Source organism: Ictidomys tridecemlineatus, chromosome 5 (assembly GCF_052094955.1).
Source record: "Ictidomys tridecemlineatus isolate mIctTri1 chromosome 5, mIctTri1.hap1, whole genome shotgun sequence".
Classification (NCBI taxonomy): Eukaryota; Metazoa; Chordata; class Mammalia; order Rodentia; family Sciuridae; genus Ictidomys; species Ictidomys tridecemlineatus.
The window spans coordinates 82987092-83010869 of record NC_135481.1 but is presented as its reverse complement, the minus strand read 5'-3'; the positions used below and the strand labels follow the sequence as shown (position 1 = coordinate 83010869).

Genomic DNA, 23778 nt, shown 5'->3' with positions numbered 1-23778 from the left:
ACCTGGCAGTTGTCAAAAATATATCTATCATGTAAAAATGTAATCATCCAAACATACATACAAATAGGAGACACAAATTGCTAGAGAAAACCCAAGCATCTGTTGGAAATCTGATCTGAAAATAAGATCACCAATAAGAACAAATGACCAAACCCCACAAAATCATGAAACAAATTTTCTTTTAATTAAATATAAACTGAGACAGTTTTCCTAGAAGTTTCATTCACAAATTGTTATCTTTCTACTTTCTTCTTTTACTTACATTTACTCTTCTTTATCTTCTGTTTACTACTGGTGTTAAGACATTACTTTATCAATGCACATCATTTAGCAAGCATTTATTGTTGGACAACTATTCTTTGCAAGTACCAGGTCATCAAATAGAGTACAGTTTTGAACTCTTTTAGCATACAGAAATTCAATGGAGCTGCTTTTATTGTACTCCTGGACTATATCTGTCAAACTCATTGCATAGGTGTCTACATTCTCTAAGAAATTCTGGTGATGTTTACTTATTCATATTTTCTAGGAAACTACTGATTGCCATTTCTCCTTTTTAGAAGAAAAGAGTTATCTACTGACTTATGCTTTTCCTAAAGCCTATGTAATAGATTGTGTATGTTCTTTATATAGCTAAAAATAAACCACACTGCTTCCATTTCATGTTTTCTTAAATTTTTTTTTTAGTTGTAGATGGACACAATACCTTTATTTTAAAATTTATTTATTTTTATACAATGCTGAGAATCAAAACCAGTGCCTCACATGTGGTAGGCAAGCACTCTACCCTTGAGCTAAACCCCAGCCCCCATTTCATGTTAAAATCATTCATTCATTCATTCATTCATTCATTCATTTATTTATTTATTGCAGTACTGAAGAATGAACCTCACCGAGCAAGTACTCTTCTTCTGAGCAATATTCCCAGATCTCTCTTTTTTATTTTTTAATTTTTATTTTGAGACAACATCTTGCTAAGTTACCTAGGCTGGCCTTGAACTTACAATCCTCCTGTCTCAGCCTCCCAAATCATTGGGATTACAGGAATAAACTACCAGATCCAGTTCCAGGCTTCTTTTTAATATATCTTTCAGCTTGGTAAATACTGTGCAAAAAACATTTATAAAACTTGGTAGAACTTTGTAGTAATAGAAATTACAATAAATCTACAGCATTTTTGTATTTCTCTAGCCAGATCAGAAGATTACAGCTAAAATATGAAATACCTTTATTTTAAAATTTTCTTTCTTTCTTTGTCTTTTTTTAAGAGTCATGGTCTCACTATGTTGTCTAGGTTGACCTTTAATTCCTGGGCTCCACTGATCCTCCTGCTTTAGCCTTCCAAGTAGGTAGGTCTACAGATGTGCATGCCATCAATCCCAACTCAACAACAACAAAAAAACCTATCTAATTAGAAAAGTTTTAAGAGAGCAGAGAGCAGGCAATATTTGAAGAGATAACAACCAGTTTTCTGAAATCTTACAATGCATGAGTCCAATAAAACATATCAAGTAGGATAAAGAAACCCACCACACACTGTCTGTTTAAAGTAGAGACTGTAAGATTCTTCCTCTTCTTTTTTTTTTTTTTGGTGGTAGGTACTAGGGATTGACACCCTAGGCTCATTCATTCTTGGAAAGTGCTATACCATTGAGCTATATACCTAATTCTTTTTTTTTTTTTTGAGACAATGTCTCACTAAGTTGCCCAGGCTGGCCTCAAACTTCTGATCCTCCTGCCTGAGCATTCCAAATAACTGGGATTATAGGTGTGTACCATTGTGCCCAGTTTTAATTTTTTAAAAAATCCAACTCTATGTAATTTATGAGACATAACTAAACACATAGTCATGAGAAAAACAAACCACACATAATAATCATACAGATTAGATTATAATAAAAAAGTTTCAAGTATAATGTATGATGACAAAAATTTCAATTCATCAGAAAAAAAATAATTCTAAACTCTAATGCACCTGATTAATAATTTCAAAATATAAAAAAGTAAAAATAGAAATACCATTAGAAAGTGATAAATTCAACATAATGAAGGTTTTTAATACATACTGTAAAGTACTGATAGGTTAAGCAAATATTAATGAAATAGCAAAATGGAACTTTTTGGAACCCACAGTGGCTGGGGTTATGGCTCAGCCATAGAGCACTTGCCTAGCACGTGGGAGGTCCTGAGTTCAATCCTCGGCATCACATAAAAATAAATAAATAAATAAATAAATAAATAAACCAAAGGTATTAAAAAAGAAAAAAAGAAAGAAAGAGGCTTAACAAAACAAAACATTTGTCACAAAGAAAGTCTCAAAAATATAGCAGGTAGGCTGTGGTTGTGGCTCACTGGTGGAACACTTGACTAGGATGTGTGAGGCACTGGGTTCGACTGTCAGCACCACATATAAATAAATAAAGTACAGATCCATCAACAATTAAATAAAAACATAGCAGGTGACATACGATTATATTCTATTAACTATAATGCATTAAAAATAATTAACTACCAGACTAAAAATCAAACTAAAAATCATTCCACACATAGAGAAGTTTAAGAACATACTGCTAAACAACTCAAAGGAATTACAAAATTTAAAATACTCGCAATTGAAATAGTAGGCCCCCTTCCTTCTCCTTTGCCCTATCTAAGTTTCCTCCATTTCTCCCATGCCCCCACCCCGCCATCCCCATTATGGATAAGAATACTCATATCAGAGAAAACATTCAGCATTTGGTTTTTTGGGATTCGCTTACTATACTTAGCATTATATTCTCCAACTCCATCCATTTACCTGCAAATGCCATGATTTTGTTTTCTTTTAATGGTAATATTCCATTGTGTATATATACCACATTTTCCCTATCCATTCATCTACTGAAGGACTTCTTCAGGTTTTCTTTTCTTTCTTTCTTTTTTTTTTTTTTTTGAGACAAGGTCTCACTATGAGATATCCTTGAACCAGGATGTCCTTGAACTCTAGAACATTCTACAAATTAATTTTTAGTATAGGAGAATTTAGCAAGGTGGCTGTATCAATTACAGTTTTAAAATGTTTTTTAATATCTTTATTTTTTTGTTGTTTTTATGTGGTGCTGAGGATCGAACCCAGTGCTTCACATGTGCAAGGCAAGTGCTCCCCAGTCTTCAATTACATTTTTTTTTTTTTTTAAAGAGAGAGTGGGAGAGGAGAGAGAGAGAGAGAGAATTTTTAATATTTATTTTTTAGTTCTCGGCGGACACAACATCTTTGTTGGTATGTGGTGCTGAGGATCGAACCCGGGCCGCACGCATGCAAGGCGAGCGCGCTACCGCTTGAGCCACATCCCCAGCTCTCAATTACATTTTTATACAGCAGGAATAAACAGATTCATAGCATACATTTCGCGCACGCGTACACACACACACACACACACACACACACACTTATTTAAAATGCAACAAGTACGTGAATGCCTTTACAAAAGAGCTTAACAGAGGGAGTTTGGCTCCTTTTTGCTCTTCTATCCTTCTGCCACATGAGAGCACAGCATTCATCCTCTTCAGAGGATGCAGCAACAAGGTGCCACTTTGGAAGCAAAAACCAGGCTCTCATTAAACACCAAACCTGCTAGCACCTTAATCTTGGATTCCTAGCCTCAAGAACTATGAGAAATAATTTCTATTCTTTGTAAATTACCAAGCCTGAGATATTTTGTTGTAGCAGCCCAAATGACTAACATGGATCTCTCTCTCTTTTCCTTTTTTTTGGTGTTGGGGATCTAAACCCAGGGATGCTTTACCATTAAAGTATATCCTCCCCCCTTTAAAATTTTTATTTTGAGAAAGGGTCTTGCTAAGTGACTGAAAGGGGCCTCGAACATGCAATCCTGTCTTCAGCTGCCAGAATTGCTGGTTACAGGTGTGCCACCATGTATGGCCTAACAACATAGATCTCTACCTCACTCCAAACAGAAAACTCTATTCCAGAGACAAATATAAGAAAATAAACTTTGTGCTGGGCATGGTGGCGTATGCCTGTAATCCCAGCAACTAAAGAGGCTGAGGCAGGAGGATTTCAGCCTCAGCAACTTAGCAAGGCCCTAAGCAACTTAGCAAGACCCTGTCTCAAAATAAAAAAATAAAAATAAAAAGGCCCAGTGATGTGGCTCAGTGGTTAAGAGCCCTGGGTTAAATCCCCAATAGTTAAAAAAAAAGAAAAGAAAAAGAAAGAAAGAAAAGAGAAAGAAATTTTCCAGTAAGGAAGACTTTTTAAAGATAAAAAGTGTTATTTAAAAAAGCAAAAGACTAATAAACTGGCATTTAAATTAAGAACGCCTATTAATTAAAAATGTAGAAATTATTTTAATATTTTGATGAATAGCAAAACAATTGTTGAAAATATGAAAAAAATTCTTATAAATCAATAAAAAGGATAAATGACCTAAAAAATTAGGTTAAAGACATGCCTATTATGCTCTGGAGTTATTAATGCTCTAGTTTAGTGGCATCTAAATATAGTCTACCAACTATTTTTGTAAATAAAGTTGTACAGGAAGACAACCACATTCATTAATTTGTGTATTTTCTACGAGTACTTCTGAACTACAATTACAGGAGTTAAGCAATTGCAACATAGACATCATAGCTAACAAATCCCAAAATATTAACTATTTGGCCCTTTCTTAGAAAATGTTTGTAGCCCCTGCTTTAATTGTTTTGAAATCACAGATATTGATTTGATCATGCTTTATAAGCTATATCTAATATATTTTTATATATATAGAAAATATATCATTAAATACTTTTTGGACAGAATTTCTCTGTATATTATATTAATTTGGAAATTATAAATGCTCATGATAAATATTGGCTTTTCTCTGTTTCCTTATTGTTTATGTATAACTCAAAAATATAAACAAACAAAAAACTGAAACTTTTAACATGCATCTGGTTCTTATGAACACAGAACAGCACTAATGAAACAATAAAATGCATACCTGAAAAGATTAACAGGCTTAATATTTAATTTTGTGTAAAATCTGCCTGTTTGAAAGGTATACTATTCACCCAAGTAATTTTCCTTCCCTTTTAATATGTATTTTTCTTTCAAGATCCTAGCCTAAAATAAAGTAACACAACTAAATGATTGCCTTCCTCTGCAAAAGAAAAATCATTCACCAACCACAGAAATTTGCTTTAGTAATGTACTTAAGGGATATTACATAATCAGAGTTTAACTAAGTTGCTGTTGCAAAAGTTTATCAATCTAAACAGCTGATCCTTACTGAATTAGCAAATCCACAGCACAAGGAAGTGGTGGAAGAAGACGCTGAATTACTTCTTCAGTAAGGAGATCACCACAGTAGGAAACAAAGCTCTTGATAGCTGAAAAAGAGAACAGACTTTAACTCAGCACAGCATAAGTGACCATGAAAAGAGCACTTGATTATGGTACAGCATAAGAAATTTTATTAACAGAATAAGAAATGCACCAAAAACAAAAATATTACTGAAATTCTAGTATAAAAAGAAATCTAGAATCTGCCACTTCTTTTTTAAAAAAATATATATATTTTTAGTTATAGATGGACACAATACCTTTATTTTTGTTTATGTGGTGCCTGGGATGGGACCCAGTGTCTCATGCATGCTAAGCACTCTACCACTGAGTCACAACCCCAGCCCCTAGAATCTGCCACTTCTAATCACATTCGATGATGATGATGATGATGATGATGAAGCTAATAATAACAACCTTCCTAGAATTACTAAAAGAGTCTAATAACTAAATTGCTAAAATATTGCTGTCCTGGGGCTTTACTAAGCCCTAGAACTTAGAAGTAAAAAAAAGAAATTAGCTTAGACTAGTTCTATAGAATCATGTTGACTCAAGTCATCATGTTAGGATTTCTACAGATGTCATCTGAAACAAAGAACTTTTATTGGGAGTTACTTCCTATGAGGAGAAAGTATTTTAAAGTTAGACTGAGTTTTAAGATCAAATTCAAAGTTGGGTTTTCTTTTTTAAGAATAAGATGCCATTAGGCTGCTTCCTAATCTTTCCAGGGAACCTATCCTTCCTTAGTTCAAATTTTCTGGTAGAATATTATTTTCAACAACGTCTACATATCGTCAAAGGGTACAACTTTCATATGTGTATAGATTAAATAGAAACCATGCTTTATCACTGCTAATGAAATAAAAAATAAATATTTATAAATTTATAAAAAATAAATATTTATAGAAATAAAAAATCTAATATTTCTAAAAAATGGAATAAATATCTGTTTAAGAGAAAGTAATTTTGACAGTTTTCAACTAGACTGCATCTAACAAAATACACATTAGCCTAAGAATTTACAACTTCAAACTTGATTGCTTCATTCTTCAGTTATCATTATGAAATAATCAATTAACAGGCCGGGGATGTGGCTCAAGCGGTAGCGCGCTCGCCTGGCATGCGTGCGGCCCGGGTTCGATCCTCAGCACCACATACAAACAAAGATGTTGTGTCTGCTGAAAACTAAAAAATAAATATTAAAATTCTCTCTCTCACTCTCTCTCTTAAAAAAAAAAAAAGAAATAATCAATTACATTCACTTACAAATCGTTACAGGCAGGGCTCCCCACCCTCTTACGTTAAATGAAACATACAATATTCATAGGGTGAAGAAAAACCAAAAGGGTAGAAAATGCTAAACTCAACCTACCACTCAGTGCACCAGCGCGTCCTTCCAGGGTAACCTGCCAAGTAAATGAATCTCCTCGGCTCTTTTCTGTTTCTAGATCTTTAGGAGATGCTGGAAAGACACACTTCCACAACAGCAGAACTCGAGCAAGGTGATGACTGACAACTGCAGAACCTGCAATTTATTCAACTTGTCACTTATAGAAGAACCCAAAAAGGCTGCTATTTAAAACTATTAATAAGCAGAAACTTCCCTTTTAAAATAAATACATTTTAATTGATTGTTGTAATACTTTGTCTTTTTTCTTATCTTTTGATTTCACATAAATTTACTACTGTATAAATTACTATCAGAAGGTGCTGGAGTACAGACAGGAAAAACAAGGAACAACTGGTAAAGTCTGGGCTCAGGTGTCAGCTCTTTCACTATTGTGTGTTCCCTTTGAGATTCACTTCATTATATGTATAAAATGAAGCTAATTTCATCTACACTGCTTGTCTACAAGGGTTTGTCAGATACAAATGATAGAATACACTTTGAAGTACATAGGATAACTAGAAAAACTATAATGTGTCACATAATTGGAAGGTACAATTGCCATGTGACAAATTACACTAGTATCCCTGATCTTCAGAATAATATTAACTTCTTCAATTTTGGGTGCTAGAGATTAGACCCAGGGCTTTAGTTGCATGCACACTCTGAGCTACACTCTTATACTCTAATGTTAACTTCTGATAACTTGTTCCAGACCCCAAAACAAAAGAAAAAACAAAAAACCCAGATGTAAAGTATCTGAATAGAATTATCTCTTAAAAAATTTCACAGCAACAACTTTAATAAACTGAGGTATCATGAATACAAAAATCCAATAAGAAAAGGCAATGAATGATAATATTATTAAGAAAAAAGAAAAAGAGGGCTGGGCATGTGGCTTAAGCGGTAATGTGCTCACCTGGAATGCACGGGGCGCTGGGTTCGATCCCCAGCACCACATAAAAATTAAAAAAAAACATGTTGTGTCCTCCAAAAACTGAAAAATAAATATTAAAAAAATGTTCTCTCTCTCTCTCCTCTCCCTTTCTTTCTTAAAAAAAAATTAAAAGAAAAAAGAAAAACAGGCAGCATAAAACCCGAACCCACAGTTTTTTCCTCCAAGTAGTATTCTTTAGTAGAAAAAAGACAAAGTATTGCAGTAGTCAATCAAAATGTATTTATTTTATTTAAATTCTGGGGCTATCTTCAAATTCTCCTACAAACAAGCCCTCCTTTCTTCTTAGCTCCACACTCTGCTACCTGTAAATCTTTCTTCAGTAGAACAAAATACTTAAGAACTGCAGTGGAGTTTGGAGGGAGACTGACTAGGTTAATAGCCTATTTCTATAAACTTATTAATTGTGCAAACTCGAATGAGTAACTTAACTTTTGGGGGGCCTGTTTCCTCATCTTGAAATGGGGATAATAACAGTATCTACCATACAGGAGAGTTTCAAGGCTTATCTGCATTTACATGGGATAGTGCTTTGTTCATGTTTATATAATGTTTGACATGCAATTATCATTAAAAATTTTGCCTTATTATTATTTGGTACCAGGAATTGAACTCAATGAGCTTAACCACTCAGCTACATCCCCACACCTTTTCTATTTTTAGTTTGAGACAGAGTGTTGTTAATTAGGGTCTTGCTAAGTTGCTGAGCCAGGCATTGAACTTGCAATGCTCCAGCCTAAGCCTCTGGAGTCACTGGGATAACAGGTGTGCATCACTATTCCTGACTTTAAAAAATATGTCTTATTTTTAAAGGGAAAGGTGAGCCGAATAAAATGAAAAAGCAGTTGCAAGTCGATTTTTTAAAAATGAACGCAATTTAGAGGATTAAAAAAGAAATATTCTTTTATTCTTCTGACTTGATTTTTAGGAAGAGGCACTATGTTAATCCCCATAGTAAAACATACATTACTCTTTGCTATTTTTTTTCCTTTTTTTGTGGTGCTTGGGACTGAACCCAGGGATGTGCACACACCATAGTGTAGATCTTTACCACTGAGCTATATCCCCAGCCTGCTATATTTTTTGTTTTTGTGTTTTTTTGAGGTAGTAGTTTAAAAAACCAAAACAACAACAAAAAACAGAATTAGAGTAAAAAAAAGGCAATGAAGAATAACTGACTGCAAGAGATTTGTATGAATGCATGAGAGCATATGCATGTAGGTTCACACTGATAATACAACAGATTACAGAAACAGAAAATTCTGAAAGCAAAATTTAATCACATACCAAAAAACAACAAAAAAAAAACAAAATAAAAACAAAAAAGCATGCAGTCATTGAAAGTATCCATAGGTGAGAAAAGTTTCACATATATTTGCCATACCTTCCTTAAGATATCTCACTAACTTAATAGTAGACAGCACAGCATCTTTTTCCTAGAAAGGTGCTAAGATATTGTCATTTCAGACACATATGAATTAAGTTAGAAAAAAGAGTTCATAGTAATTGCAAAGCTAAAACACCAAGCATTTTTCACACCAAGAATAAAACTGTATCTATGAAAATACGCATACACACTTGATGAGTTACCCACAGATAAACAAAATACGGAGATATCTGTGGGTGAATTGAAGTTGTTTTATATGGCATCAGGTAAACTGAGAAGTTTAGCAAGAAAGGTTAAAAAATGGTTGTAGTTCACATTCCAGGAGTAGATTTCATGTGATTTACTTAAGTTGATGTTAATTCACAGTAGTGACTGTATTAAAAATAATTAAGAAAATTATATGTTGTGAAAGTAATGATGAAAATACAAGAACTAATAAAACTTTAAGGGAAAAATTAGTAAAACATTCAGACTATTAGCTAAAATTCATTTCCCTCAAAAAAAGAATCAAGCCTCCTTGAAGAAATGGCCAATGGCAAGCCTGGGACAGGAAATATACACTAAACTTTGGATGTCTTATCATGTCAAAACCAAGTATTATTAAAGAATTCTAGGTTCATGTAAAAAGGACATGTAATTCAACTTGAAGAGGTTCCCACTGACAAAAAGATGAGAATCAAAATGAATCATGACACATTGGATTGAAACATACAAATATAAGTAATTGAAAATTCGTCAAATATTTTAATCTCTCTGTATAGTAATTATAAATATGTAATAAGACGATGTACTAATATCTTTTTTAAAGGAAAAAGGATCTCTTGTAAACTTCCTCCAATGGAATAACACTGGTTTTAAGAGCTTTTATCAAGTTTAAGAGCATTTATTGATTACTTCTCCTTTAATTCACCACCAGCAATATGGCAGGCTTGAAACACACAAAAAAGATATATGAAACCTTGCTTACATTATACCCATCATACTGTGAAATGATATCTATGCTAGGGGCTAGTAAACATTTTCTGGAAAAGATCACAAAGTAAACATATTAGGCTTTGAGAGTCATATAGTCTTTCAATCACTCAATTCTATCACTATAGCACATAAAGGTCACAGGTGATATAAAAACAAATAAGTGTTGTTGTACTAAAATAAAATTTTATTTGTGGACACTAAAATTTGACTTTCATATAATTTTCATGTATCACAAAATATTTCAATTTTCCCCCAACCATTAAAATATGTAAAAGTTATTCTAAGCTCACAGACTATTGAATAAAAACAGGTAGCAAAATAAATAAATAAAGTAAGATAAAATAAAACATATGTCAAGCCAGATTTGGCCCTTGGACTGAAACAGGTATAAATCCAATAAATTTCTTTAATTATCTCAAGAATATCTTCATATTATTATTTAAAGTAGTTCTTCATTTATGATTACTTATTTTAATATAAGCTCCCTTTAGATAAAATTACTTCATATTGGGCTGGAGTTGTGGCTCAGTGGTAGAGCACTTGCACAGCATGAGGCCTTGGGTTCTATCCTTAGCACCTGCATATAAATAAATAAATAAAATAAAAGATCCATTGACAACTAAAAAATATTTTTAAAAAATTACTTCATATCCAGCTAGGTGCAGTGGCACACACCTGTAATTCCAGAGGCTCGGGAGGCTGAGGTAAGAGAATCTTGAATTCAAAGCCAGCCTCAGCAAAAGCTAGGCACTAAGCAAATCAGAGTGACCCTGTCTCTAAATAAAATACAAAATAGTGCCGGGGATGTGGCCAGTGGTTGAGTGCCCTTGAGTTCAATCCTCGGTACTAAAAGAAAAAAACAAAAACAAAAAACAACTTCCTAACCAGCCAGGTGTCAAAACCATTTATAGGCCAGATCCAATCAACTACATTTCATATCCTAACTACTAACTCATACAGTAGAGACTTAAAGATAAGTGTGATAAAATTGTTTTATAGGTATAGGATATAAACAGTCACAACAATAAAGCAATTACTTTTTTTTTTTTTTTTTCAATATAAGCTGTCATGAGCAGCTTTTTCTTTTTTCTTTAATGTAGTGCTAAGGATCAAACCCAGTGCCTCACATTTGCTAGGCAGGCACCCTACCACTGAGCCACAACTCCACCCCCAATTGCTTATTTATTTATTTAGTTAGTCGTAGATGGACACAATACCTTTATTTTGCTTATTTAGTTTTCTTATGTAGTGCTGGGATTGAATCCATTGCCTCACACATAATTAGCAAGCGTTCTACCACTGAGCCACGATCCCAGATTCCAACTGCTAATTTTTACTAAATATAATTTAAATAAGCCTCACCTACCCTCTTCAATGTTGTGATATTACTGGGTATCACTAATCCTAAAAATATTAATAGTAATGGATTCATGGGCTATGGTAAGTTTTCTTGCTTATCCTTATACAGAGGAAAATTTTTCTTCCTGAAGATAGATGTGAAGGACTTTTGGAAATGTCCAAGCTATTTTAAGCCTAAAAAATGACTAAGTTGGTTTGTTCTCCTTAACATATAAACTGATCAGAAAAGAGATATGTGAAGCTGGGCATGATGGTACATGCCGGTATTCCCAGTGACCTAGGAGGCTGAAGCAAGAAGATCAAAAGTTCAAGCCATCAGACACAGTGGTATACAGCAGCTCAGGAGGCTGAGGCAGGAGTTCAAAGCTAGGCTCAGCAAAAGTGAGGCACTAAGCAACTCAGTGAGACCTTGTCTCTAAATAAAATACAAAAATACAGGGCTGGGGATGTGGCTCAGTGTGGCCTCTGATTTCAATTCTTGATAACCAAAACACAAAAGAGTTTAAAGCTAGCCTGGGCAAATTAGTGAGATCCTGTCTCAAAATAAAAAATAAAAAGGTCTGGGGATGTATCTTGGTGGTAATGTGCCCTGGATTCAATTTCCAGTACTGAAAAAAAAAAATTTGAAAATATTTTTAGTGATAAAGTAAGTAAATATCTTTTTTTAATACAAGGTTGTCCAGGCTGGCCTTGAACTCCTGGGCTCAAGTGATTCTCCTGCCTTAGTGTCCACAGTGTCTGGGCACTACAGGTATGTAATTAGGGTACTCGATCATAATCGCCTTCTTTAAGTGACCACTGTGAGGAAAATATTTATGTGGCTATATAAATTCTAATACTTATTAAAAGCTAGTCTTATCAAATCCTATGTAAGAATCCTTTCACTTAAAAATCACAAAGTATGTCCTCATTATGTAAACCTTCCATAAGACTGTTACCTAATGTCATCAGAGCAGCAATCAACAACCATCCAGCTTGTGTGCGCTGAGCTGAAAGGCGACTGTTTTGAGTAGCAGAACATAGCAAATCCTCTGCTAATGTCATAATAATCTGTTAAGGTACAGAACAAGATAATTTTTTAAAAATCACTTTATAAATTAGTAAATGAATGACATCAATTGATTGTAATCTCTTGAAAAATTAACTCTAATATATAACAACTGAAAATGACAAAGAACTTCCATTTAGATATGATAGAACAATGCCTCAAGAAAACTATAAAAAAATGAAGTTATAAAGGTTAAATGTTGGCATATTAAATATAAAACATAGTAACTACAATGCTTTGTACAGCATATGTGACAACATTTAAGACAGTTCAATTATAGTTGTACAAAACTTGAATTTACTTTTAGTTTTAAGAAACTATCCTCCTTGATCAGGAATTACCAGAAAAAGTTTCATTATAGGAGTCTCTCTTTTTAAAATTCTACCTACCACTTTGACACCTCAATGGTTGATAACAGTCTTCCCACAGGCAATATATTATCATGGTTAAAAGTAGTCAAAATAGCATCATATTGAGATAAGTTTCACAAATAGAGTGGAATTTGTTAAAATGTTATGCTAGAAAAGTCAATGAAATAGGCAGTGTTACAACAACAGAAAAAATAAGATTTTTATGATTTTTGCTTATATATTAGTACAAAGGACAGGAAGCATGTAAAAATATGTCTGAAAAAATATCTGTTACTCTCTGGAAAAGCAGAAAGTATTAAGAGATGCAAATAAACTCTCTGAAGAGGAAGACTAGTCATTTTAAACAACCGACCAACTTTTACTAATTTAGGGGTACATGCAGCTTATACAGTCAATGGATGGTACTCAAAAAAAGCAAGGACATTGGCATTCAAAAAAAGTAAGGTAAAACAAACCATTCTAGTCAGGACAAGTGGAAAGAAATTTCAGATACAATGAGGGGATGAGAATCTCATCTGAATTAATGCTATCTGAGGATAAATTTAATTAAATACATGCAATGAATAATTCTTTCTTTAGCAAAATATTAGGTATTAATTCAGAAAATAACTAAAGTACTAAGCTTAAATGAATAACATTACCTCCCTAAGTTGTCAGCTACATTTTTTCCAATGGCATTGGCAATAGTCTATTCTTCCATTTTTCAGAACAATTATAATTATTGATAATATTTAATACTTAAGGAGTGGGACAGCTAATTACTCAAAAAGTTGTCCTGCATGGCCCTCACTGAGTAATATACAAGACTTTGATGTTTTTAGGAAAAACCTGAAATGCCATCATTATATAGAGAGAATGAAATTATTACCTTGCCCTTTCCATGAGGAATTCCCAGAGGACAATGTTTCACTGCTCCCAGCAGAGCTGCCACAGCAAAACTAAAGCCAGTCACAGCTTCAGGTGAAGACTTAAGTACAGTAAGGCGTTCAACGCAACGATCTAAGAGAGGCGTTAGGTAGGAAGGTAAGGCCACAGCAATGCAGTGTAAACACCAAGCTGCTGCCAGTCGAACAGAAATGCTAGGATGAAGAATAACCGAAATGACACTGTCGAGAAGGCCTAGAATGACAAAACAAACAAATGATGGCTTAGGTACACAGATAAAATTAACCTAGTAATAAATTAGTCAAAAGAGTGAATGATCTGGGCACAGTGGTGCCAACCTTGTAATCTCAGCATTTTAGCAGGCTGAGTCAGGAAAACTCAAGTTTGAGACCAGCCTGGGGAACTTAAAAATAAAAAGGCTCAGTGCTAGAGAGCTTGCCTAGCATGCATAAGGTCTTGGGTTTAATCCTCAGTACCACAAACAAGAAAAAAAAGAATGAATAGCTATTTGGATATAAAATACATTATTCTTATTAAAAGCTAAATAAGAATAAAAAATACACACACACATATTTTAGACGTTGATGAACATTTATTTTATTCATTTATTTATCTTATTCATTACTATGCATGGCCTCACACATGCTACCACTGAGCCACAACCCCAGCCCCATAAAGTTTTTTATTTTTAAACCCAAGAATTACTTATGAAAACTAGATTAAATTAAGTAAGTACACAAAAGAAAAAAAATTAATTTCCTAAGTTTACTTTACCTTGAGAACATTACTAAGTTGGTACAAGAAATTAAGCACAGTATCTACATAATAATATACTTTTTATTCATTATATTGTTCTTATCTGAGAACAAAATGTTAAAAATCAAGGTTTCAAAAAGAGAGAAATGAATTACAGTAGTTGGGGTAGAGAGAGATGATGGGTGGGGAGGGGACGGGAGGGGGATAGGAAGGGGATAGGAAAGGCAGCAGAATACAACAGACACTAGTATGGCAGTATGTATAAACGTGGAAGTATAACCAATGTGATCCTGCAATCTGTACACATGATAAAAATAAGAATTCATACCCCATTTGAATCAAATGTATGAAATATGACTATGTCAAGATCATTATAATGTTTTGAGCAACCAATAAAAAAAAAATCAAGGTTTCATTGGACCCTCAATAGGATACTAACCCATTAAAAAGACAATGGGGAAAAAGTCCATTCTTGATATGATTCAAGATATACTTTCATGAAAATAAGTAAGTTTCATGTTGCCTGGTACTTAAAAGTCTGGGTGCAGTGGTTCACACCTGTAATCCCAACGACGTGGGAGGCTGAGGCAGAAGGATCCCAAGTTCAAGGCCAGCCCTGTCTCAAAATAAATAAAAAAGGCTGGGGATGTGGCTCAGTGCTTACCTGCCTTCAGGGTCAAATGTCTGACAATATGTGTGACATATTTAAATAGCTTAAAAAAAACAAATAAAATGCAGAGCCTCTCAGTCAGCAGGAAATGTGTACCATAAAGGACAAAGCCACAAAAAAATATTTTAAAAAAGTATTATAAAAAAGGAGCCAGTCACTAAAGACCACATACTATATGATTCCATTTTATAAAATGTCCTACATAGTTTAGGTAAATTCAAAGACAGACAGAAAATTAGTGGTTATCAGAGATTGGTGGAAGGATAAATGGGAGCAACTGTGAATGTATTTCTTTCTGGGGCAATGAAAACATTCTGGAATTAAGCAGTGATTAGGGGTTGTGAAACTTTGAATATACCAAAACCACACTGAAGTGTATATTTTAAAAGGGTGAACTTTGTGGTATATTAATTATATCTTAATAGAATTGTTCTAAAAAGTAATTAAATATTTTCCAAGAGAGAAAGAAAATAGTTTGAAAAGACCTTTGAGGAATTAAGTTACATGTACCACATAGATATTAATATTTTCACTGCAGATGAGAAATGTGAGATCATGTTTACTTTTTCGTTTTTCCATGTTATCTTAAATATCTCCAGAGGGGGTAGGGAGAAACTTAGAGAACAACTTTTATTTACAAAAGCAAAAAAAGAAAAAACAACAAAATACCAAACTAAAACCCTCAAGTAATTATATAAACAATCTTGATTATAAATTTTTAATAAGTCTACAGTGGACTCTAGGACAAGGAAGCTATATCAAGGAGATTTCCTTCCATTAGTACAAGTAAAACTAAGGTACTCAGATGAGTTAAAAACAGCAGATGTACCTATACTTGAATCTTGCAGCAAAGGTGCAGCAGTGGTGCCAAGACCGTGTATGAGATTTCCAAGTTCTTGTAAAGCACACACCAGCATATGCTGGCTGGCTGCTACATCTGTGGAACCAAGTCGGGTTTCCAAGTTACCATCACTCAATACAGCATCTGACAGAAACATAAGAATTAACTATGCATCACTACTTTATAAAAATATATTGTAGGGGGCAGGTGTTAGGAGAAGTATAACAGCAAAAATTAATACAATGCACCCACTTGATCATTATGAAATCTCTGAAGCAGTAATTGAAATGCTTAAATGAGAAACTGCATAAATAAAGAATAACCAAATTAATATAACTAATTCAATTCAAGCAACCTGATTAGAGATCACATTACTCTTTTAGCAAGAAGCACTGAAAGGGATAATACATGGAAAATATTTCAATATTACTGATACTTAAGCAGAGTGAACACCACAGGACCTAAGAGACTATTGTAAAAAATAATTTTAACTTCTCTAGGAAGTTCAACATGAATTCTAAGGAACAATTATTATCAGCTTTAGGATTTGTATTAATATGGTAATATACCAGTCATGCTTTTCCAAAGGGACAATTCCTTTATCACTGTTCAAATAGGCTGTGTTAGTATATTCATACCCATAACTTTCTTTAGCTTCCAGATGGTCTGGCAGATATCCTTTGCCGCAGCAATTTGAGCCTTTTCTCCAAGAAGGCCTCCTATCGTAGCTCGAAGAATAAATGAAATACACCGGCGACAGCAGACAGCATCAATCTGAGTTTGGGTAGCTTTAGGGTGTGACTGTGACACAAGGCTTAGGAGGTGAGAAAGAAAGATAGGAAAATTTTTCTCTAGCCAAGTTCCTCCTAATGTTGAAACAAATACCACGTAAGCCTAAAAAAGAAAGGAGTTTTATCTTCAAAATTAATAATCTCAATTCTGAATTTTCTGTTCCATAAATATGTAGAATTTACTAATATTTCTTTATTCTCTACAAACTGTATTCCTTCCTCATTTACAGCTACTTTATATTTAAGAGTACCACTATTTTTGGCTATTTCTTTGCTTAATAGCAAAACTGAAGAACATAGTGTCTTAACTTATTTCAGTCAGACTCTGCAAATTTTCAGAATTGGTATTGCCAGCTAATTTGTAAAATGTGTCTGTGGCTTCTCTAACCAAAGGTTTCAAGCTATTTCACATTCTAAATAAGAAAATTCAAACCTATGAATACATTCTAAAAATTAACTATGCTCCAAAACCATAACTCAAAGGGAATTCAGTTCTAGAAATCTGAGGAAAGTTTACAGTGATGATCATTACATTTTACTTTCATGAATCGTTTGTCTTACTCCAGAGATACAAAGAAAAGCAGTTTCTTTTTTTTTCTTTTTTAATATTTATTTTTCAGTTTTTGGTGGACACAACATCTTTATTTTATTTTTATGTGGTGCTGAGGATCGAACCCAGCACCTCGTACATGCCAGGCGAGGGTGCTACCGCTTGAGCCACATCCCCAGCCCCGAAAAGCAGTTTCTTTAAGCAACCTGTTCCTTAGAAACAGTTTACAATTGCACTGGGAAGCTCATGTTTTTATAAAGTCTACAATTTGGTATAAACAATGAGGATATATGTGAATTTTTAAAAATTACAAATTTGTCTTCAACCATACCAGTACTTAGAAAAAAAAATTAATTCAGGAAAGAATGCAGAAGATCTGTGTTTTTATTCTGATTCCTTTTCTAAGGGTTTAGCTTCTTATTTTTGTTTTTTGGCAGTACTGGGGATTGAACTCAGGGATGTTCTGCCACCAAGCTACATCTGAAGCTCTTTTTATTTTGAGACAGGGTCCTGCTAAATTGCTGAGGCTGGCCTCAAGCTTGCAACTCTCCTGCTTCAGCTTTCTGAGTAGAGGGGATTAAAGGCATGTGCCATAGGGTTTAGCTTTTAAATTTTGTTTAGAACCAATAATTGAAGCATTGAAAGTAGACTGCATGATGTAACCTTTATTTAAGAGTTAAGATCTTATAAAATTTGTTTTGTGCATGCTAAATAATACGTACCTAAGGGCTTAAAGTGAACTCTAAGAGCACACAAAAACACAATGGAAGACATATTAAACAACAAGATACATAAAAGCACAAGGGCTACTAGGAAAAAAAAAAGTGTTGTTTATGTTTCAAAGGCAATAAAAATCCCCCCTTACTAGGAACTTAAAACCACTATGGGATATTAGAGTCCCTTACATGTAACCTAGTTTTTAAAAACTGTTTTGGCCTTACCACATCTATTTAGAAATATGACAGTACAAGTAGTGAACTCACATAGTATCGCTTCTGCAGAGTCAGATACTAAAGCTTTCATTATAATTATGCCACTGAGGATTACATTTAGATACTAATTTGTGATTCCAACCTGAGTAACTCCAACTCGAACATCCCTACTGACTGAACTGGTTCCTTTCAGCATATCTCCACTGGCTCGAAGAAATCCTGAACTCCCACGAAGAAACCCTGTTCCTAGTAATTCCAGAACTTCTTCCAAAGACACTCTGCGAATGCTTTGACGTAAGGCTGCTATGACAAAGAACAAAACAAAACTGTGATTCATAATTTATAGACTAATTTTAATGCATAATCTTTTTTTTTTTTTGATGCTGGGAATTTAACTCAGGGTCTTGCCCATTAAGCACATACTCTGTCCCTGAGCTACAAGCCCAGTAATATTAATTAATACATGATCTTGATTTGCAAAAAGCCAGCATGATAGCAGAAACAAAAATAAACTAAAAATTTAAGCAAAATGCAAAATTAACAGGACACTCTATACACTAACAACAACAAAAACAACAAGTCACACACGGTTTCAAAGGTCAAATGAGAATGAGCCCTAAAATATCACATCAAGAACTTCTTACAGTTGGTGTCACTTTAAGATCCTGCTCCATTGCTCCCTTTCTTCAAAGAATTAAAAGGCTAATATAGTAGTCTTCTAAAATACAGGAAAACATCAATAAAACCAGTTTACTTCTCTACAAGTGAAAATGCTATATAACACTTTAAATTTTCTTTTGAAATACTAAAAATGCCAAAACATAATTTAAATGCTCTATAACTTTAAAGGAAATTTAAATAAAGTAATCAACACTTTTCAGCTTTAAAAATTGTCAACTCACAATACAATCTTTTGTTATTCCTTCAGTCTCTGAAGGAATAAAAGCTGAATACTACTAACACTACCCAGCTGGCTTTCAGGCTATAATAACAAGAAGATAGATGAGTTACAGCAGGAATATAGAAGGTTGCTTTCAGTTTGATACAGTTAAAATTTCTCACTGTGAACATCTAAGAACTATCTACTCTAAAAAAAATTCCCTTTTTCATCCTCCTAAAAATTAATATTAATAAGCTCTGTCACTTGTTATGAACCCAAATCATACAGCAGTAGAGAAATAAACTTTTGATAATGTTATAATAAAAAATCTAGTCTCTAGCCTAATGAGGAGAAAACAATCTGAGACAAATGAAAATTTACACTGGCATTTTGGAGAGAAACATTAGTAAATAGTACAAAATCCATGCCCTTGCAGATAACAACTTCTAGGAAGACAAGACAACAATAAGTAATAATAAATGACTAAGTAGAACATTAAACAATGATTCAAAACAATACATTGGAATAGGGTAAATGAGGTTAGAAATAGAGGATAGAGGGAAGTTTGTGATTTTTAAATAGGGTTATCAGGGGAAGGTTCATTGAAAGGGTGACATGTGAACAGCAGTTTGAGCGTAATAAGGGAATGAGGCATGAAGATAACTGGATAAAAAGTTTTTAAGCCGAAGTAACAGCTGTGGCAGAAAGGGCTTGGGGGTGGATATGATGCCCAATGAGTTAAAGCAGAGCAATGGGGAGGGAGCAATGAAGGTCTAGTAGGAAACAGGCCAGAGGCACAACCTTGAAGATTATTATAATAAGATGTGACTCAAATGAAGTGCTAATGGACGACTTTGAGCAGAAGAATAATAAAATCTGTCATTTTGCTGCTGTGCTTAGAGCAGACTATAGAGAAAGCAAAAGTAGAAAAGTAGGGAGACCCACTAGGATTGATTCATTAATTTAAGCAGGAGGATCAATGTAGTAGTTCAGTGAAGAAGAGTAGATGGAATATGGATAAAATACATATATATTTTAAATGTTTATTTCAAAAAAGTCCTCAAAATTACAAAAAATTAAAAAAGCAAGAATATATCCCATATACCATTTACCTGGATGCATCCTATTTCCCTCATTACTTTTTTGCTTTTGAAGAACAAATTTATAGCCACTTGTTTCACAGAATGGCTCTTGATTTGAATGTCTGGTATTTCCTCAGAATTTTGGAAGAAAACTACTTAAATGACACTATATCTTCCCATCAGAAAGCAGCCCCAAGCATGATGTCAATCTGTGCCCACATCAGTGATAATAGCTTTGAACATATGAATAAGGTGAGTCCACCAGGTATGTCCAATTATAAAATTATCATTTGAAACTACTATATGATTTGTGAGGAAATATTTTAAGAGAGCATATATAATCTGTAACCCATCAAATTTTCACTCAAGAATCCACTGAGGATTCCAACCTGCATAAATTTATTACTATGATTATAAAAAATTAATTTCTAACAACTAGTCCTTCTATAGGTAATGATTAGCATTCCCCTTCTTAAAAGGGGGGGGGGCTTTGCTTTCTTTCTTTATATTTATTTATATTCATTATGTACTCACAGATTCCTTTTTTACTTAATAGGTTATAATGCATTTCTATCATTTTAATGCTAATTATGTCTTGGATTGTAAGTTTCTTCACAATTCTGGTAGCAGAAGCTCTTTACTTTAAGGCTCATCTTGGACTTTCTCTGCCCCAGCCCCAGAATTACACATTCTCTAAAGAGTCCCAATTCTGGGTAGTTAAGTATTATAGATGTTGAGTATGTAAGAAAGGAGACAAGGGTGACTTCATGAATTTTGGTTTAAACACCTGGACAGAGATGTCACCTACTATATGGGCAAGTATGCAAGTAGAGCAGGTTTGCATAATGGGGATGAAAAGGTCAAGCACTCAGTTTAGGGAAAGTTAATCTCAAATATTAGATAGACATTCAAATGAGATGTCAAATGAGCATCTTAATATGAGAATGTGATGTCCAGGACAGAAGGCGGGGCTAACAATCCAGGAATTCCTATATCTATATATAAATATATAATGGAAATGAAGCCATGAAATGGTATAAGGTCACAAGAGAGTGAGAAAATGTAGAGAAGAACGGAAGACCAAGTACTAGTCCACACCTTCAGGAGACAGGGAACCATCAAACTAGAATGAATAGGAATTTCTAGTGAGGAAGAAGGAAACCAAGTGAGCATGGGATTGTAAAAGGCAACAGAAAAAAAGAACAGAGGAGGATCAACTGAACTAAATGTTGCTAAATGGACAAGATGACTGAGAACTGCCCACTGGTTTTATAAAGGCTTAGTATAAGAAAATAAGCTCCACAAGAGCAAGAACATTTATCTATTTTGTTCAACACCATGTCATGTGCTCAGAATAGGTCCTGGCTCAGTATAAGTACTCAATAAATATTTGTTGAATGAAAAGAAGACATACAAGTGAGCAACAGGTATATGAAAACATGTTCAATAATTTGGGAAATGAAAATCAAAACCACAATTACTACCTCACACTTGCTAGGATGGTTATTATGAAAAAATAAAAATAAAAAACAACTGTTGGCAAGGATGTGCAGAGACTGCAACTTTTGTACATGGCTGGCAGGAAAGCAATATGGTGCATTCACTATAGAAAAGTTTGAAAGTTCGTCAAAAAATTAAAAACAAAACTACTATATGATCTAAGCATCTGACTTATAGGTATTTATCCAAAAGAAATTAAATCAGGACTTCAAGGAGATATTAGAACTCTCATGTTCACTGTAGCATTACTCAGAATAGCCAAGATACGGTGACAACAGATGAACGGGTAAAGAAAATGTGGCATATACACATAACAGAACACTAGTAAGCCTTAAAAATGGATACTCTGCAATATAGAGTAACATAAATAAACATAACATTATTCAAAATAAAATAAGTCAGTGACAAATACTCTGTGATTTCACATAAATGAACTATTTATGATAGTTAATCAAAGTTAATCAAAACAGAATCAAAGAATAGCATGGTAGTTGCACAGGACTAAGGAAATGGAGAGTTGCTAAACAGACAAAAAGTTTCAGTTAAGCAAGATGAGTAAGTTCCAGAGACCTTCTGGACAACACTGCACACCCAAAGACAATAATACTGCATTATATGCTTAAAATTTGTTATGAGAGGACAGATGTCACGGTAAGTGTTCTTAACACAATAATCTTTTGTTGTTGTTGTTTAATGGATACATAATCATGGAGGACACTGATGATCTAAATAAGAACAATTTTGATAGAGTGATTGGGAGAAACCCTATTCAAAATGCATTTGAAAGAGGAAGACAGAAAAAAAGGATAGTGAGCAGCAGGAATGAAAGAAAAGGGGCTCTTGCTGGCTAGGGAAGTAGAGGTATAAGAAAAAACTCTTTTTAAAGACGAGAAAAACAAAAGTATGCTTTTGTAGGGAACAATTCAGCAGAGGGAAAAACTGATGTATAAGAAAGATTAGGGACCTCTTAGAACACTGTCCTTCAGAGGATGAACTCTAAGAAAGGAGCTATTTCATCTTTAGTATCAACAGGAAAGTTAAGAGTATACAGGTATGCCTCCTAGTAAGTGGGATATGGTAGAAGACTTAACTGAAGATAGGCCATTCAACAAAAGTAAGATGGGAGAAGAGGACTGAGGCTAACAGAAGGCATAAGAAAGTATGTGAGTGAATGGACTAGGGGAATCGCCAGCCACTGTTATGAAGTAATCTTAAAAAATTACATAAATTCCCATCAGCTTATCACAAAGTCAGGAAAACGTCCTTACTCATTCTTTTTTTTAAATTGCCTTGATATGATATGCTATATGTTTGAACCCTTTAGTTTTACTAGGAAAATAATTTAAGTTCTTTATAATCTTTATACATTATTTGAGTGGTTCAAACTATCAGTATTTGCTTTATTTACCTACTTCAAAAAATCCATTATGACAACTAGATCACTTTTTTAACTGCATGAAAATAACTTAGTTATAACACAAGGTAGGACTTAGAGATGCAAGATGAAAGCATTTCTAACAAGTAGCCCAAAGGATTTAAAGTGGGTGAAGCTTACTCTTCACTATGTTTAGCCTAATTACAAAAATGGTGGTACTGGTTTTCTGCTATTACGGGAGGGTATAAGTTTAAATGTTATTCATGTTATGCAAATCTATATTTTAATTGCTTATACTACAACTGTGTGCTGTCACTAATGATAATATTTGTAGAAATGAGCAATTCACATTTTCAAGTAGGTTTGATTAAACATATCTTCTAATTTCAATTTATTAGATAGCTTGAGATTTTTACCTCTAAAATGCAACTCTTTTTCTGGCTGGGTTTTTTCTTGTTGCTGTTGTTGTTTAAATTGTAAATGGACATGATACCTTTATTTATTTATTTTTATGTGGTACTGAGGATTAAACCCAGGGCTTCACATGTGAGGCGAGCGCTCTACCACTGGGCTACAACCTCAGCCCTCTGGTTGTGTTTTTTATGATCTGTTCCCCTGTACTCCCCACCCACAACTGCTCCATAAAATAGAAAGTCTTAGCGAGCTACTAGATTAAAAGAACAAAAGTAAAAGTAAAATTTTCATATAAAT

General features: G+C 33.8%; 1 protein-coding gene across 12 annotated transcripts in view; it reads right to left on the bottom strand.

Moving 5' to 3' along the window:
- Heatr5a (HEAT repeat containing 5A) overlaps positions 1-23778 on the bottom strand; it is a 121792-nt gene that overhangs the window by 63766 nt on the left and 34248 nt on the right. For 7 of the 12 annotated variants that reach the window (XR_005729345.2, XM_078050257.1, XM_078050251.1 and 4 more), the window contains exons 7-13: positions 18373-18533; positions 16596-16851; positions 15946-16101; positions 13674-13924; positions 12325-12436; positions 6696-6848; positions 5271-5370 (exon numbers count right to left, since the gene is read on the bottom strand). Coding sequence is in view for 11 of the 12 variants with exons in the window: in XM_078050257.1 (XP_077906383.1) it covers positions 5271-5370; positions 6696-6848; positions 12325-12436; positions 13674-13924; positions 15946-16101; positions 16596-16851; positions 18373-18533 (1189 nt within the window). In the remaining variant the exon portion in view is untranslated. Of the gene's footprint in view, positions 1-5270; positions 5371-6695; positions 6849-12324; positions 12437-13673; positions 13925-15945; positions 16102-16595; positions 16852-18372; positions 18534-23778 lie in introns of those variants that run through there. The other 5 variants (XM_078050253.1, XM_078050255.1, XM_040275215.2 and 2 more) reach the window with 3 other exon arrangements.